This window comes from Nematolebias whitei, chromosome 10 (genome assembly GCF_014905685.2).
Source record: "Nematolebias whitei isolate Nwh7 chromosome 10, NemWhi1, whole genome shotgun sequence".
NCBI lineage: Eukaryota > Metazoa > Chordata > Actinopteri > Cyprinodontiformes > Rivulidae > Nematolebias > Nematolebias whitei.
In genome coordinates, this window is record NC_056507.1 from 47,372,896 (window position 1) to 47,387,852 (window position 14,957).

The window sequence follows — 14,957 nt, forward strand, 5'->3', positions numbered from 1 at the left end:
GTAGGCATGCGTATTTGTTCTGGCACAAGCAATGTCTCAGCTGCTGCTCAAAACTCATGTACACACCTGCACACCGTCATGACGCCAACTCCAAAAAGATGTCCAACACTACGGTACTCTGAACCTGTTGCAAGTTTCCACAGAGCTACAGCCACTCGCTTCTTCACTGGCACACATTGGCGGTATGTTGTGTTCTGCCTCTCCAGGGCTGGACGTAGTTTATTGCACAGGTAGTTAAACGTTTGTTCAGACATCCTGAAGTTATGCAGCCACTGAGCGTTTGTGAAACCTGGAACAATAACATCCCACCACTGACATGATCTATTCCATTCCCACACTGTAGGTCTGCTGCGAGTAGGATTAATTAGCTGGAGACTCATCTGAAACACACACACACACAGCATGTATTAATAAACTACTTCATTGATATTTACATAATTTTACTCAGTCTTTTCTTTCAAATGTAAAGCCCACCACTGCAGCAGTTAGCATTTGCTTACCACACATCCTGTAGCTTGCATCCTGTCTGCTACATCATAATGATTTAAAGCTTCCAACACTCTCCTGTAGTGCTCCAGACCGTTCGGAGAGGGTAAACACAGCCTGTTCTGGGTTCGGATCAATGCTAAACGTCTGAACATCAGTTCTCTTCGACGTCTGAAAATCTCTTTTCTTCTACGTTTGAAAATGGCTTCTCTACGAAGTCTCCTTCTTTCTTGTACTCTGAGAAAAAGCAACAGGCAGAGCAGAACGTTGAAAAAAGCAACGAGGTCATCCATTTTGGTTGTGTTGTTTTCCGGCTCTTCTTCTTCTAATACATGTTAGTGGTGCTTAGAAAAGAGCTTAATGTAGCACTACCGCCACCAGCTGGTAAGGTGCGTTGATATTAATAATCCGCCCACTAGAGGTGAACAATCCGCCCACTAAACGAGAACTATAGGCAAAGTGGAGACACAAAAATAGAGGTCCCACTAGAACCGGACACAACAGGCTACAACAAGAACCAGACCTGTGGATACCAGGCTATATTGACCCATCTCGCTTTTCAATACTGATGTTGGAATTCTTGCGAAGGTCTTGGCAAAACGACTGGAGCCGGTGGTCCCCTCTATTTGCTTGCCTGATTAGACTAGGTTTGTTAAAAACCGTCAGGCTTTCTTCAATGTTAGGCAGTTACTTGATGTACTGTAAACTCCTAGCCCCCCCGAACACACACATGAAGTCACATGTGATGAAGTCATTCTTTCATTAGATGCGGTGGGGGCATTTGAACCTGGTGGAGTGGGATTACCTTTTTGAGATTTTAAAGTTATTTAAATTTGCTCCCCAATTTAATATCGTGGGTGAGGCTGATATATACTTCCCCAATGGTGGTGGTCTGTACCAACTGTAATGTATCTTCCTATTTTAAACTGTAGCGGGGTATGTTATAGGGGTGCTTGTTCTCACCACTTCTATTTGCGTAGGCAATGGAACCATTGGCTATAGCTTTAAGGCAGAACTCCATCAGTAATGGGCTCAATCGACTAGGCACAGAGCATAAGGTCTCTTTATGTGTGGATGACATGCTTTTGTGTGAATCAAATCCTCTTTCTAGTGTTCCTGAGTTACTAGGCTTGCGTCAAAAATTTGGGAGATTTTCTGATTATGGAGTTAACCTTCAAGGAAGTGAACTGATGCATGTGACCTCTATGGAGAAAAGGATCCTGGACACTGTTCCTTTTAAAATTAGTTTTAAAACATTGGGATACCTTGGAATCTGGGTAATTCGAGATAATGGGAACCTCGATTGGTTCATTGTTTACCTCTCGTGGCGAACCTTGGACAACACATTGCTGGATAGCAGTCTCTGCCTCACTCCCTGGGGTGCAGAATGGGCTCTGTGAAAATGAGTATACTACCATATTTCCATCCATCCATCCATTTTCTTCTGCTTATTCGGGGTCGGGTCGCGGGGGTAGCAGCCTAAGTAGGGACACCTAGATTTCCCTCTCCCCAGCCACTTAGGCCAGCTCCTCCAGGGGAATCCCGAGGCGTTCCCAGGCCATCCGAGAAACATAGTCCCTCCAGCGTGTCCTGGGTCTTCCTCTGGGTCTCCTCCCGGTGGGACGTGTCTGGAACACCTCACCAGGGAGGCGTCCAGGAGGCATCCTAACCAGATGCCCGAGTCACCTCAACAGGCTCCTCTCGATGTGGAGAAGCAGCTGCTCTACTCTGAGTCCCTCCCGGATGATCGAGCTTCTCACCCTATCTGTAAGGGAGAGCCCAGACACCCTGCGGAGAAAACTCATTTCGGCGGCTTGTATCGGAGATCTCGTTCTTTCGGTCACAACCCAAAGCTCATGACCATAGATGAGGGTGGGAACATAGATCAATCGGTAAATTGAGAGCTTCGCCTTTTGACTCAGCTCTCTCTTCACCACGACAGACCTGTACAGCGCCTGCTTCACTGCAGATGCTGCACCTATCCGCCTATCAATCTCGCATTCCATTTTTCCCTCATTCGTGAACAAGACCCCAAGATACTTGAACTCCTCCACTTGGGGTAGGACCTCCTCCCTGACCCGGAGAGGGCACTCTACCCTTTTCCAGCTCAAGACCATGGCCTCGGATTTGGAGGAACTGATCTTCATCCCGGCCGTGTTGCACTTGGCTGCGAACCGCTCCAGCAAGAGCTGTAGATCACGATCTGATGAAGCCAATAGGACCACATCATCTGCAAAAAGCAGAGACGCAATCCTAAGGCCACCAAAACGGATCCCCTCAACACCTTGGCTGCACCTAGAAATTCTGTCCATAAAAGTTATGAACAGAATCGGTGACAAAGGACAACCTTGGCGGAGTCCAACTCTCACTGGGAATGAGCCCAACTTTTGCCCCTTTTCCACTGTCACAGTGCGGATCAGGTCAGTTCGGGTCGGTTCAGATCGGCTCGTGTCTCCTTGTGTTTCCATTTACACTTCTGGACCGGCTCTGTAGGCGGGGACTAGAATCCAACTCCTCTTACCACCTGGTGGCGGTAGTTCTTCCTTAAGCTACTTACTAGCCACCACTAAACGTATTAGAAGAAGAACACCCTGAAGACTTTGTCACAAGATGTTGTGGAAGAGATGTCATGTTCTAATACAGTACCTCATGAGCTGTAACTTTTAAACCTGATTCATAATCCTACCTTACTGCCTTCCTGCTGCTTTAAACCCATGTGTTTTACATTTTAGTATTCACTTTTATTATTTGCAGATATGCACAAGGTTCATGTTCAAATTGCAAAACATCACACTGTGCTGTAATCTTTCAAACTGATTTTACAATAAACTACAGACTTGAAAACAACTAGATTAAATTGTGTCCTTAAATTTGAAAGGTTTGTTTTTCATTAAATTTAAAAACATAAATTTATTACTTATTAATCTAAAAAGTTAAGTCTGGTCCTCTGGACATTCAAAAAACAAAACAAACAAACAAAAAACATTTATTGTTAATTTATTATAAACTGTATTGTTTGTTTTGTGAATGTCCAGAGGACCAGACTTAACTTTTTAGATTTTTCTACCTGGATTATTGAGCAGCATCAGGATATTAATTAATAAATAGTCAGTTGGTCTGAAAACACCATGGGGTCCTAGAAGAGTTGAAGAGGTGGATGTTGATGTCTGTGCCTCCCTGGTAAAGATGCTGCTCCCACAACCCTGAAGCAGAAGATGATGGATGGATGGATGGATGGATGGATGGATGGATGGATGGATGATGGATGGTGAAGGAGGAGACCATCAAACACAGCAGGAGTGGTCAGTTCAGGTGAACTCCTGCCTGTTTGCTTCAGATCAGCTGTTCAAATCTCTGCAGGTTCAAATAAAAGGTGCACCAGGACTTTCAGCTGAATCTCTCAGGCCACAGTTGTACGTCCGATAACTGATAAATGATAACTGATAAATGATAACTGATAAATGATAAATGGTATAAAGTTTATTCATTTTAAAAAAGTATAAAACAATTCCATAACAATATAAAGAAAGATACAAAAGATTTAAAATGAAAGGCAGCAGAAAGAAGAAAAAATCTTATTATATCTGCCCCTTTTTTCAAACAATTATTTCAATCATAATAATCTTCAAGTAACAGAACAAAATGAATAACTTTCTACTTTTTCTAATTCTAATACAAAACACACACTAAGCTACTTCATATATACTTTTTTAACAATTCAGTTTTGATCTTTTTCTTAAATGTGCACATTGACTTGGCATTTTTCACATCACTCTCTAGAACATTCCACAATCCAACTCCTTGGATTGAGGTAGACCTTCCCTTCAGACTAGTTCTGAATTTTGGTTTGACAAATATCTCTATCCCCTTAAGATTATAACAACTTTGTCTTTTAACAAAATTTCTTTGGATATTTAATGGTAATGTGTTATTTTGAGCCCTATACATAACTGATAAAATACTATAATCTACCAAATCATGGAACTTCAGTAACTTCAGTTGATGAAATAATGTGCTTGATGGGTGACTGTAATGCTTTCTGGTGATAATTCTTACAGCTCTTTTCTGTAAAATAAAAATAGGTTTTGTAAATGTTTTACACGCTTTCCCCCAAACATCAATGCAATAGATTAAATGTGGAACAATGATTGTGTTATACAACATGTACAGAGCTTTATCATTTAATAATTCCCTGACTTTGTATAGTACTGCAATAGATTTAGATATTTTTGTTCTTACAGAATTGATGTGATTTTTCCATGTTAGCTGTTCATCAATGATTACATCCAAAAATTTCATCTCATTAACTCTACAAATCTCAACACCCTCAATTTTAAATGGATCATCAACAGTTCTCTTTTTGTTACTAAATATCATGTATTTAGTTTTATCTAAATTTAAATATAATTTATTAAGTTTAAACCAAGTTTGTATTTTATCAAATTCTGTCTTCATCAATTCCAACATCCGTTTTACATTTTAACCCAAACAAAAAAATGTGGTGTCATCTGCAAAAAGGACACATTTGAAGAGTCCTGATACATTCACTAAGTCATTCACATATAAAATTAATAACTTTGGTCCAAGTACAGAGCCTTGAGGAACTCCACAAGTGATATTGCACAGGTCAGATCTTACACCATTTATTTGTACAAACTGTTTCCTATCTTTTAAATAGCTAAATACCCAGTGTAATGCTGGTCCTCTTATACCATATTTATTTAATTTTTCAAGGAGAATAGTGTGGTCAATAGTATCGAATGCTTTTTTTAAATCAACAAAAATACTAACACAATATCCTGATGCGTGCTCAATAATCCAGGTAGAAAAATCTAAAAAAAGTTAATTCTGGTCCTCTGGACATTAAAAAATAAAACAAAGCAAAACAACAAAAAATGTAGAAACATTTTGTCTCATCCGAGAGACTTCCTCAGTCTGAGGAGCTGTATTCAGCTCAGTCTCTAGCACCTTCTCAGAGTGGATCAACCAGTTTTGCTGCTGACAACCAAAACCAGTTGATCACATGCTCAAGAAGGACCATCAGCCTAACAATGGATCATTAGCACACTGATGGCTGTTTACTGTTCACAGAGGGCTGAGTGATACTAGCAATCACAGCCTTGTAAGAGGGGGACAATTGAACACGTAGGCCTCCACCCCTGTTTAACGATGGACGATTTCTTTTCACAAAGATGGCCTCCTTTACTCCTCTCTCAAACCATCGTTCCTCTCTATCCAGGATGTGCACATCTTGATCCCTGAAAGAGTGACCGCTGGCCTGGAGATGAGTGTAGACCGCAGAGTCCTGGCCTGATGATGTTGATCTTCTGTGCTGGGCCATCCTTTTGGCCAGTGGCTGTTTTGTTTCCCCGATGTAAGACTGATCACAGCCCTCCTGACACTGAGCAGCATACACAACATTACTCTGTTTGTGCCGGGGGACTGGATCTTTGGGATGAACCAGTCTTTGCCGTAATGTATTTTGGGGTTTAAAAGCCACTGGGACGTTATGTTTAGAAAATAAACGTCTCAGTTTCTCTGATACTCCCTCAACATATGGAATGACCACTGGTCTGGGTCTGGGTTCCTCCTTTTCACCTGTTGGCTGACTGGAGTCCTGTTTGGGTTTCTTCTCTGCTTTCAGGAAGGCCCAGTTAGGATATCCACATTGCTCTAGAGCCTGTCTTGTGTGGGATTTCTCCTTCTGCCTGGCTCCTGAGCTAGTGGGGACACTGTCTGCTCTGTGATACAGAGTCCTGATGACTCCTAACTTGTGCTCCAAAGGGTGATGGGAGTCAAACTGCAAATACTGGTCTGTGTGGGTGGGTTTGCGGTACACCTCAGTTTGCAAATGTCCTCTATCAGAAACTGAGACATCACAGTCCAAGAAAGCCAACTTGCCATTTTTTTCATCTTCTTGTGTGAACTTGATGTATTTATCCACAGAGTTGATGTGGTCAATAAAATGTTGGACTTCCTGAGATTTAATTTTAACCCAGGTGTCGTCAACATACCTGAACCAATGACTTGGTGGTGTCCCTGAAAAGGACGTCAAGGCTCTCTTTTCTACATCCTCCATGTACAGGTTGGCAACAGTAGGAGAAACTGGAGACCCCATAGCACACCCATGTTTCTGCCTATAATATTGCTCCCCATATGTGAAGTAGGTTGACTGCAGGCACAGTTTCAAGAGTTGACACAGTTGTTCTGTGGAAAGCGTGGTCCTGCTGCTCAGAGTGGTGTCTGATTTTAATTTTAAACTGACCACCTCTACTGCATCATCAACAGGAATGCACGTAAAGAGTGATGTGACATCAAAAGAGACCATTGTTTCATCAGTCTCCATGATGACATCCCTCACCTTGGACCCACACCATGGACTTTGTGGATAAGGTCAATAACAGTCATGAGACTGCTAGGAATGATGTCAGCGGCTCATGTTATGGTGCCACTTGGTTTATTGTTTATGCGCCGCCTGCAAAGATGGTTCAATTCACTGAAAGTCGACCCTGTACATCACAAACGGCACCTGATCACCATTCCCCCATCTGTGTGTGCGGATCTGAACCACTGGGGGAATTCCTTGAACCTGCCAGAGGGCATTCCCCTGGTCAAAGTGATGTCATTCACATTGGTGTTCACAGATGCATCCCTCTCTGTCTGGGGAGGGACCTGCCTGTCACAAACAATTGGAGGTGCGTGGCTGGCCGGCACGTCTTGTCACATAAATGTTTTGGAACTTCTCACAGTAAAGAAAGTGCTCAGACATTTTGCCCCCACTGGTTCAGGGTCATCACTTGATGATCCACACAGACAACAGAACCGCAGTGGCATACATAAATCGCCAAGGTGGCGTTTGTTCGGCTCAGCTGCTGAACGCAGCCAGGAAAATGCTCTGCTAGGCACGCACACATTTACGTTCTATCAGAGCAGTTTATATCCCAGGCGTTCTAAACAGAGGAGCAGATATTATGTCGAGAGGAGGCCCTCTGGACAGGGATTGGTCTCCTTATCCAGATCTAGTCTCGCAAATCAGGAGCAGGTTCGGGAAAGCGGAGGTGGACCTGATGGCCACTCAGGAGAAATCTCAATGCGCCCTATTCTTCTCCCTAAACCCACGGGATGCTCCGCCACTGAGAGTGAATGCGTTTGCACATAAACCATGGCCAAATACGCTGATGTATGCCTTCCCTCCAGTTCCCCTGATAACAGCACTGTTGGAGAAGGTGAGAGAGGAAAATCTGAAAATTATTCTGATCGCCTCAGAGCGCATGAACACCTCGTGGTTCCCGGTTCTGCAGCAGCTGACGGGTCAACCGTGGAAGTTGCTGTGGAGAGAGGATGTACTCCTGCAGGCTGGAGGAGCAATCAGGAGCCCTCCTATAATAGGTCAGCCCCTTTGGGTGTGGCCGCTGAACGAGAACGCTTAGAAAAATGTGTTTTTTTTCCAAAGACGTAATATGTACCATCCAGGGGCACGTGCAAAATCCACTATGGCTGTTTACGTTTCTAAATGGGCTGCTTTTCAGCAATGGTGCATAGAAAAGGAGGTGGACTCGACTTCATGTTCCCTGGGCTGCATTTTATCCTACCTGCAACTGCTGTTGGACAGAAATTTAGCTTTCAGCACAATTAAAACTTATGCTGCAGCAATCTCTTCCTGTCATGAAGGTTTCAACGATAGAACAGTTTTCAATCACCCTTTAACAAAACGTTTTCTGAAAGGTGCACGCCGGCTCAGGCCAGTGATATGCGACCTGGCACCACAGTGGGATTTAGTCTTCGTTCTCGGTGCACTAACTAAAGACCTGTTTGAGCCCTTGGACCAGATACCTTTGAAGTATCTGTCACTCAAAACAGCCCTGTTATTAGCTCTGACGTCAGCTAAAAGAGTCAGTGACTTGTCAAAACTGTCAGTCGCTCCTTCTTGTCTCGGAATTCAAGGAGATGGGAGCTCAGCAGAACTCCGATCAAATCCTGCTTTTATAGCCAAAAGCATAACAAGTTTGTTCAGGTCCAGAATCGTTACACTGGATGGGTTCTGTCCCCCTCCCCATTAGGGCTGGGTACCTTTCTAAAAAAATAGGTATCGGAACCGGTGTTGGTACCTTCACTTCGGTGTCGGTTCCTGGACGGTTCTTTTTCCGGTACCAATTTTGTAATTAATATTAATTCTAACAAGAATAAAATTACATTACACATTACAGTACATGTTGTGAATTTTATTTTTTAACTTTGGTATGCAGTTTTCTTACATTAAAATAAACAAATAATTTCCAGTTCAAAAGAACAGTTGCAAACGACAAGTGACACGTCAGTGTCTAATGCTCACTGCTACACACTGAGGACCTTTTCACTGAACAGTTTTTCTCGAGAAACAACATGTCTGCTTTCTCTAGACACAAACAAGCCCACTCCTGGCTGATGGTGTCTCCAGCAGTAGAAAATGTTCACTCTGAGGCTGTAGATGATGATTGTTGCACACACAGACACCTGGTTGTCAGTTTGATAGCACTGACATATTGTCCCTCACATTCCACCAGCAGGTCACTGGATTCACTGAGGTTAGAGTTGATGCAGACTTCTGCACCTCTGTGTCTCTTCCTGAATCTTCTCTGTGGTTCTCTGGGGTTTAGGGCTCTGATCATCTCCTTAATTGACATTAGAACACAAAACATCAACAATAACATGGTTGTGTTATTATTGCTCAAAAAACATAATCTAGGCTGAGAGATAAAAGCTTAACTGGTCAACAATATCCTTTACAGCTTAACTTACCTCCACCATGCAGCTCCACTGTAGAAAAGACGACAAACTTTTAACAACAAAGTCTGTGATTGTCCTGTGGCCCCCACCTCACTTTTCTTTTGTCTCTGTCTTCACATCTGGGTCAGAGGCTCCTGTGAGGAGAACATTAACATAAACAGTGAACATTAGGTGAACTGTTTAAGCAGCTGACTGGATAGATGAACACATTTTTACAAGCTAAGATTTATGTTACTGTCAATCTTTAGTTAGCTTCCGAGTTTAGCTATCTACGTAGATAAAATAAATTTACACACTAATATCTTAAAGTTAGTGTTATTTCACCGCAATGTACGTGTTAAGCTGCAGTAACGTTAACAAACGTAAACTCACCAGCTGAAACACAGACACAGAGCCATCCTCGGGAGTTCTTTGATAAAGAAGAGTCCAGCCGTGGAATGTTGATTCAGTCCGTTTAACACACAGACTGACTCACGCTGAGAGGAGGAGGGGGGAGGCTGCTGTCCGTCTGTCTTCTTGCAGAGACACATGGAGCAACTTTCTGCTCGTGTGTCGTCAAAGCCGTTCGACAACACACGCTGCACACGTAAACCCCGTCTTTGGGCATCACCAGCACCATAGACATACATTATACATAGATTAGGTGAGGCAGCTCAATACAGCTCTGGGTGTAAACACGTAGTCTGTTTGCTATATGTCTGGTGTTTTACCTGCCTGCATGCTGAAACCACGTAACACCTTACAACCAATACCGAAACTTGACACGAAAAAAGAGTGACGTTTCAATCCTTACTCCGACCGGTGCAGTTCGGTTGGTGCCATTTAAGAACCTCTTTTCGGTACTCAGCCCTACTCCCTATAAAACTATGGAGGAGGAACATATTCACTTGCTCTGTCCAGTACACGCACTCAGGTGTTATGTGACACGCACAGCCGCAATGCGTAAATCCAATCTATTGTTTGTACATTTCAGGAAATGATCACTTTTTCAGCCTTTATCTTCTCAGCGTCTGTCACATTGGTTATGTGAAACTATATCACAAGCCTATAGATCTTCTGGCCTTCAACCACCTGAAGGACTCGGGGCTCATTCCACCAGGGGGATTTCTACCTCCACAACTCTGCACAGAGGGGTGTCTATGCAGGACATCTGCTCTGCGGCTTCATGGTCATCACCGACCCCATTCATCCGTTTTTATTTACGAGATGTCTCCAGCTCTTCGCTGACACATTCAGTTTGCAGTTATGTCAGAGTGATTTTTCACAATCACACAACTATATAAAAATATAAAATATAAAAACAACAAACAATAAAACAACACAGCCCTGCTCTGTCATTATTAGTGGGCATTTTTTTTTTCCCTACAATTATTTGTTCAAACAGGAAAATTCCTTCTTCCTCATTGGAAATTTTTCCTTCTCTTATTCCTCTATTGCCTGATATGAATAAACATTCCTTCAGTTAAGATCAGGCACAGAGGCTGCACGCCTGTAATCTAGTACGCATCAGGTACATGGATCAATGGTGTGTAATACTTTTGAATAAAGAAAGAGGTTTAGGCAGATATCAGGGTGTTTTTGATGGTTCTCGGACAGACCCAGTGAGGCATGGACCAAACCCTGCTCCGCCCTTTAAACCCAATAGCGACAGCTTTTAAAGGGCGTAGCTTACACGAAATAGAACGTTGATTACGTATTGTAACCCCAGATTCTATGAGTGTAAGTGTAGCCCTTTAAAAATTGGACCTCACTGGCTCTCAAATGGCTGAAGAAAAGAGTAAGCCTTTGGGAGTCGATCTCTGGTCCAGATGCAATTTATAATAGACCGGGTGGAGCTCACACAGCAGGTGGGCGTGGACTAGAAGTTTTCAGTGTTCAGCGCGCTGCGCGCGGGTAAGCCCAACAGCGACAGATTTTAAAGGGCTACGCTTCCACTCATAGAATCTGGGATTACAATACGTAACCAACATTCTCCATATTGGCCAGCCCGCTTTTCATTGTGACTTTCTGAACACAGTTAATTCATGATTTGAAGTAAGTTGGACGAAGCAGAGCTCAGCGAGGGGAATACTTTGCTATGATTGGTCAAAAAAGATTGGAGTACGTCAGTTTCTGTGAAACAGAGGCAATCCGCAAATCTTGACCAGACCCGCCCCACAGAGAAAACCCCACTCCTCATTTGAATGTAAGAACATGAAATAAAAAGTGCTTAAAATGAAAAACGGGGTTAAAAAATAAAAGCCCCTGAAATATGTAAAGTAGCTTTACAAAATAAAAGTGTCACAAAATAAAACTCCATTATTAAATAACATTTTGAATGAAATGGCTCTCCATAGCATTACATTGATTTTTTTTCAGAGATAATCCTGGTTTAGGATTTAAGTCTTAACAGCTTCAGGGTAGAAGCTTTCCTCAGCTCTTCCTCATTTTAAACATCTGTTAAGTTCATGGCTAAAATCAATGCAGACACGTTCCTGTTTTTAGTGTCTTACACTGTTTTATAATGTAGCATGTTTTTTATTTTGTTTTATATTACTTCATTTATATACTTTTTCTTGTATATGCTTTCATATGATATTGTATTGTTGTGTGCACCTCATTTATGTTTTTTGTTTAAAATAGGTCTCTCTTGTAAATGAGTCCTCGTGACCGAATGAGACTAACCTGTATAAATAAAGGTTGAATGAACTACTCAACTATAGGAACTAAAAACTTACACTCATTATCATTTTATTAAAATAAACCAAATCTCTAATTACAGCTGAGTTGTTGTTGTCAGTGTTTTTCATTAGGCCTGTTTTGTTTTCAGTTCTACATGAAGGCAGGGGCGGTTATTCAGGAGGATATTTCAGAGGCAACGCTAATTATTGGAGTAAAGAGACCGCCAGAAGACAAAGTTATACCCAGGAAGACCTATGCCTTTTTCTCCCACACCATCAAAGCTCAAGAAGCCAACATGGGTCTTCTGGATGATCTGCTAAAAAAGGTGAGCTACACATTATTCCAAGGCTGCTTGTAGATCCCTTCTGCTACAGCTGCTACAACTACCACTGTGCTGCTGCTACTACAACAACTACTATTTCTTTTACTGTCTGTGCCTGCTACTAAGATGTGGCTTGCTGCTACCATTACAGCTGTGTTGCTGCTAACTCTGTGTTGCTGCTACTACAACTACTACTTTTACTGTCTGTGCCTGCTACTAAGATGTTACTGCTGCCACCACTACAGCTATGTTGCTGCTAACTCGGTGCTGTATAGAGCTAGCTCTATTACTGCGGCCGAAAGCTCCAGTCTTGAAATGGTTATCACTTTAGTAGGAACGACTCTGGCTTTCCCCATTGCAAGGGTGAATTGTACTTTTCCCGACCTTGTCACAGTTCGTAAGTATGAGCACATGCCATAATCATTTGCCACTGGCATCAGAAAAGCTGTGTAACTCAAACTGCCAATCTTTGTTGAATGTTGATGGGATGTAACAACGTGGCATCTTTATTGTGGACAGGTTCTGGAGGTCTCTGAGCCAAGCTTCCCATTGAGGCTTGAGATCTTCCGGAAGCAACTCATCCCAATCCATCTTTTCCTGGCACATTCTTTCGAGGATTCTTTTACCTACTAGAATAAATGAAGTAACAAATCCAAGTGGGTCGAATATAGAGGCCACAGTGACGAGCACTCTTCTAATAAAGGGGTTGGCTTTTACAAGAACTCTGAAGCGAGACCTGTCTGAGGTTACACACCATTGAACCCCTAAGGCTCTTTCCATTTTTTTTCCATCCATGTCTGTTGCTCCAGTTGCACATTCTTCTTTTGGGATAGTAGCAATTACTACTTTTCTGTTGCTAATAAACTTGAGTAAGTGCAGCTTTTCAGTGTCGCATAGTTCTCTGGCTTCCTTTACAATCTGAATAGCTTCTTGGTCCGAGTCCACACTTGCCAACCCATCATCCAAATAAAAGTTGCGTTGTATGAACTTCACAGTGGCTTGGTTAAACTTACTTTTTCCTTGAGCTACCAAATGCTTGAATGTGAAGTTTGTGCATCAAGGCGAAGATGCTGCGCTAAATAAGTGTACTCTCATGCAAAACACTGATGGTGGCTGATCCAGGTTACCGTCCTCCCACTATAGGAATCTGAGATAACCCTGGTCTTCTGTAGCAACATGAAATTGATAAAACGTGTTCTACATCGCACATGTTGGTCACATGTCCTTTCCTGAAACGACACAGGACTCCAACAAGTGTATTTGTGAGATCCAGGCCTGACAGGAGGTGCTCATTTAGAGAGGTGTTCTGAAACTTGGCTGAGCAATCAAAGACGACACAAATCTTATTAGGCCTCTGAGGATGGTAGATGCCATGGTGAGGAATATACCATGCTGGTTGGTTATTTAGTTCAGCCTCCAGCACTTTCTCAGCATCACCTCTCTTTATGATATCTTGCATGAATGCCACATAATCTTTAAAGTAGCATTCATCCTTCCTGAGACGCATTTCCAGACACCTAAGTCTGTGTTCTGCACAAAATTTGTTGTTTGGCAGTTCAGTTCTATTTCGTATAGGCTTCGCCCTTTAAGAGTTGTCGTTGGTGGGTTTTATCCCGTCATGCAAAGCATCGCACTGAAAAGTTTAGTCCACGCCCACCTCTTATGTGGGCCCCACCTGGTCCGTATAAATTACGTTAAGAGCGGGTAATCAGCTCCCATTTTTCTTCAGCAAGCTAATAGCACTGTCAGAAGAATGAAGAAGGAAAGTTGTCCAGCTTTGACTGGTACAACCTTTGCTAAGGCTGCCTGGGTCTCCGCCACGCCAACCTCCTGCTGTCCCGGTGAGTTCTTCCTCCCCAAGGAGAAGCAGACGAGCAGCCTTGTTTCAAGGTAAGCGCCGAGGAGTACTTTTCCGTGGCTGGCCGCTACCCGCTGGATGACACCATCGCCTTTTCTAACGTTTTTTCCTAGCGGTAATCGAATGATTTCCTCGAAAAAGACGATGTTAGCAGCAGCCCTGCCGAATGTTTATTTTGTGGCGGGCCGCTACCTGCTTGACGACGCCACAGCCGTTTCTATCCTGTTTGTCCTTGCGGTAACCGAATGTTTTCTTCAAAGGCGATGTTAGCAGCAGTCCCGCCGAATGTTTTTCCATGGAGGGCTGCTACTCGCTGGACGACGCAACCGCCTTTTCTAACGTGTTTTTTCTCGAGGTAAATAGGATGATTTCCTCGAAAAAGGCGCTGTTGGCAGCAGCTCCGCTGAATGTTTTTTTCTGTGGCGGGACGCTATGCGCAAGACGACGCCACCGCCTTCTTTGACGCAGAGTCACACAGTGAACCAAATGACTCCTCCGAGAAGGCTATGCGGAGCTGCCCCTTCCCTCCTGGAGAGCGTAGTGACGGAAGACGAGTGGCCGAGTGCATGCTCATCCACCTCGGATCTTCCCACGTCAGCGACTACACCGCTCCCAGCCGTCGTGCCCTCCTCTCGGAGCTGCCTGACATAATCCAGGAGGATGCTGACACAAGGGACTTTCCGTCCCTCACCTCCGTCTGCCCTGATCGGATGATCTGGCGGCAAGGTTGGCTCTGCCCGGGCTCATCGCCCTGACTCCATCTGGCCTCGCTGTCCAGTTGTGACATCACACTGGAACAAGGCTGCAGCTGGGCTGGCAAGCTGAAGACAGCCGTCTTCACCTTTGCCTCCATCTCCAGAGTGG

At 43.5% G+C, this 14,957-nt stretch overlaps 1 protein-coding gene across 1 annotated transcript in view; it reads left to right on the forward strand.

Moving 5' to 3' along the window:
- The window catches only part of aass (aminoadipate-semialdehyde synthase), a gene marked incomplete at its 3' end in the record, with an annotated part of 190,092 nt that overhangs the window by 42,933 nt on the left and 132,202 nt on the right, over positions 1–14,957 (forward strand). Inside the window, 1 exon segment of the mRNA XM_037683658.1 lies at positions 12,062–12,238. Coding sequence (XP_037539586.1) covers positions 12,062–12,238 — 177 coding nt within the window.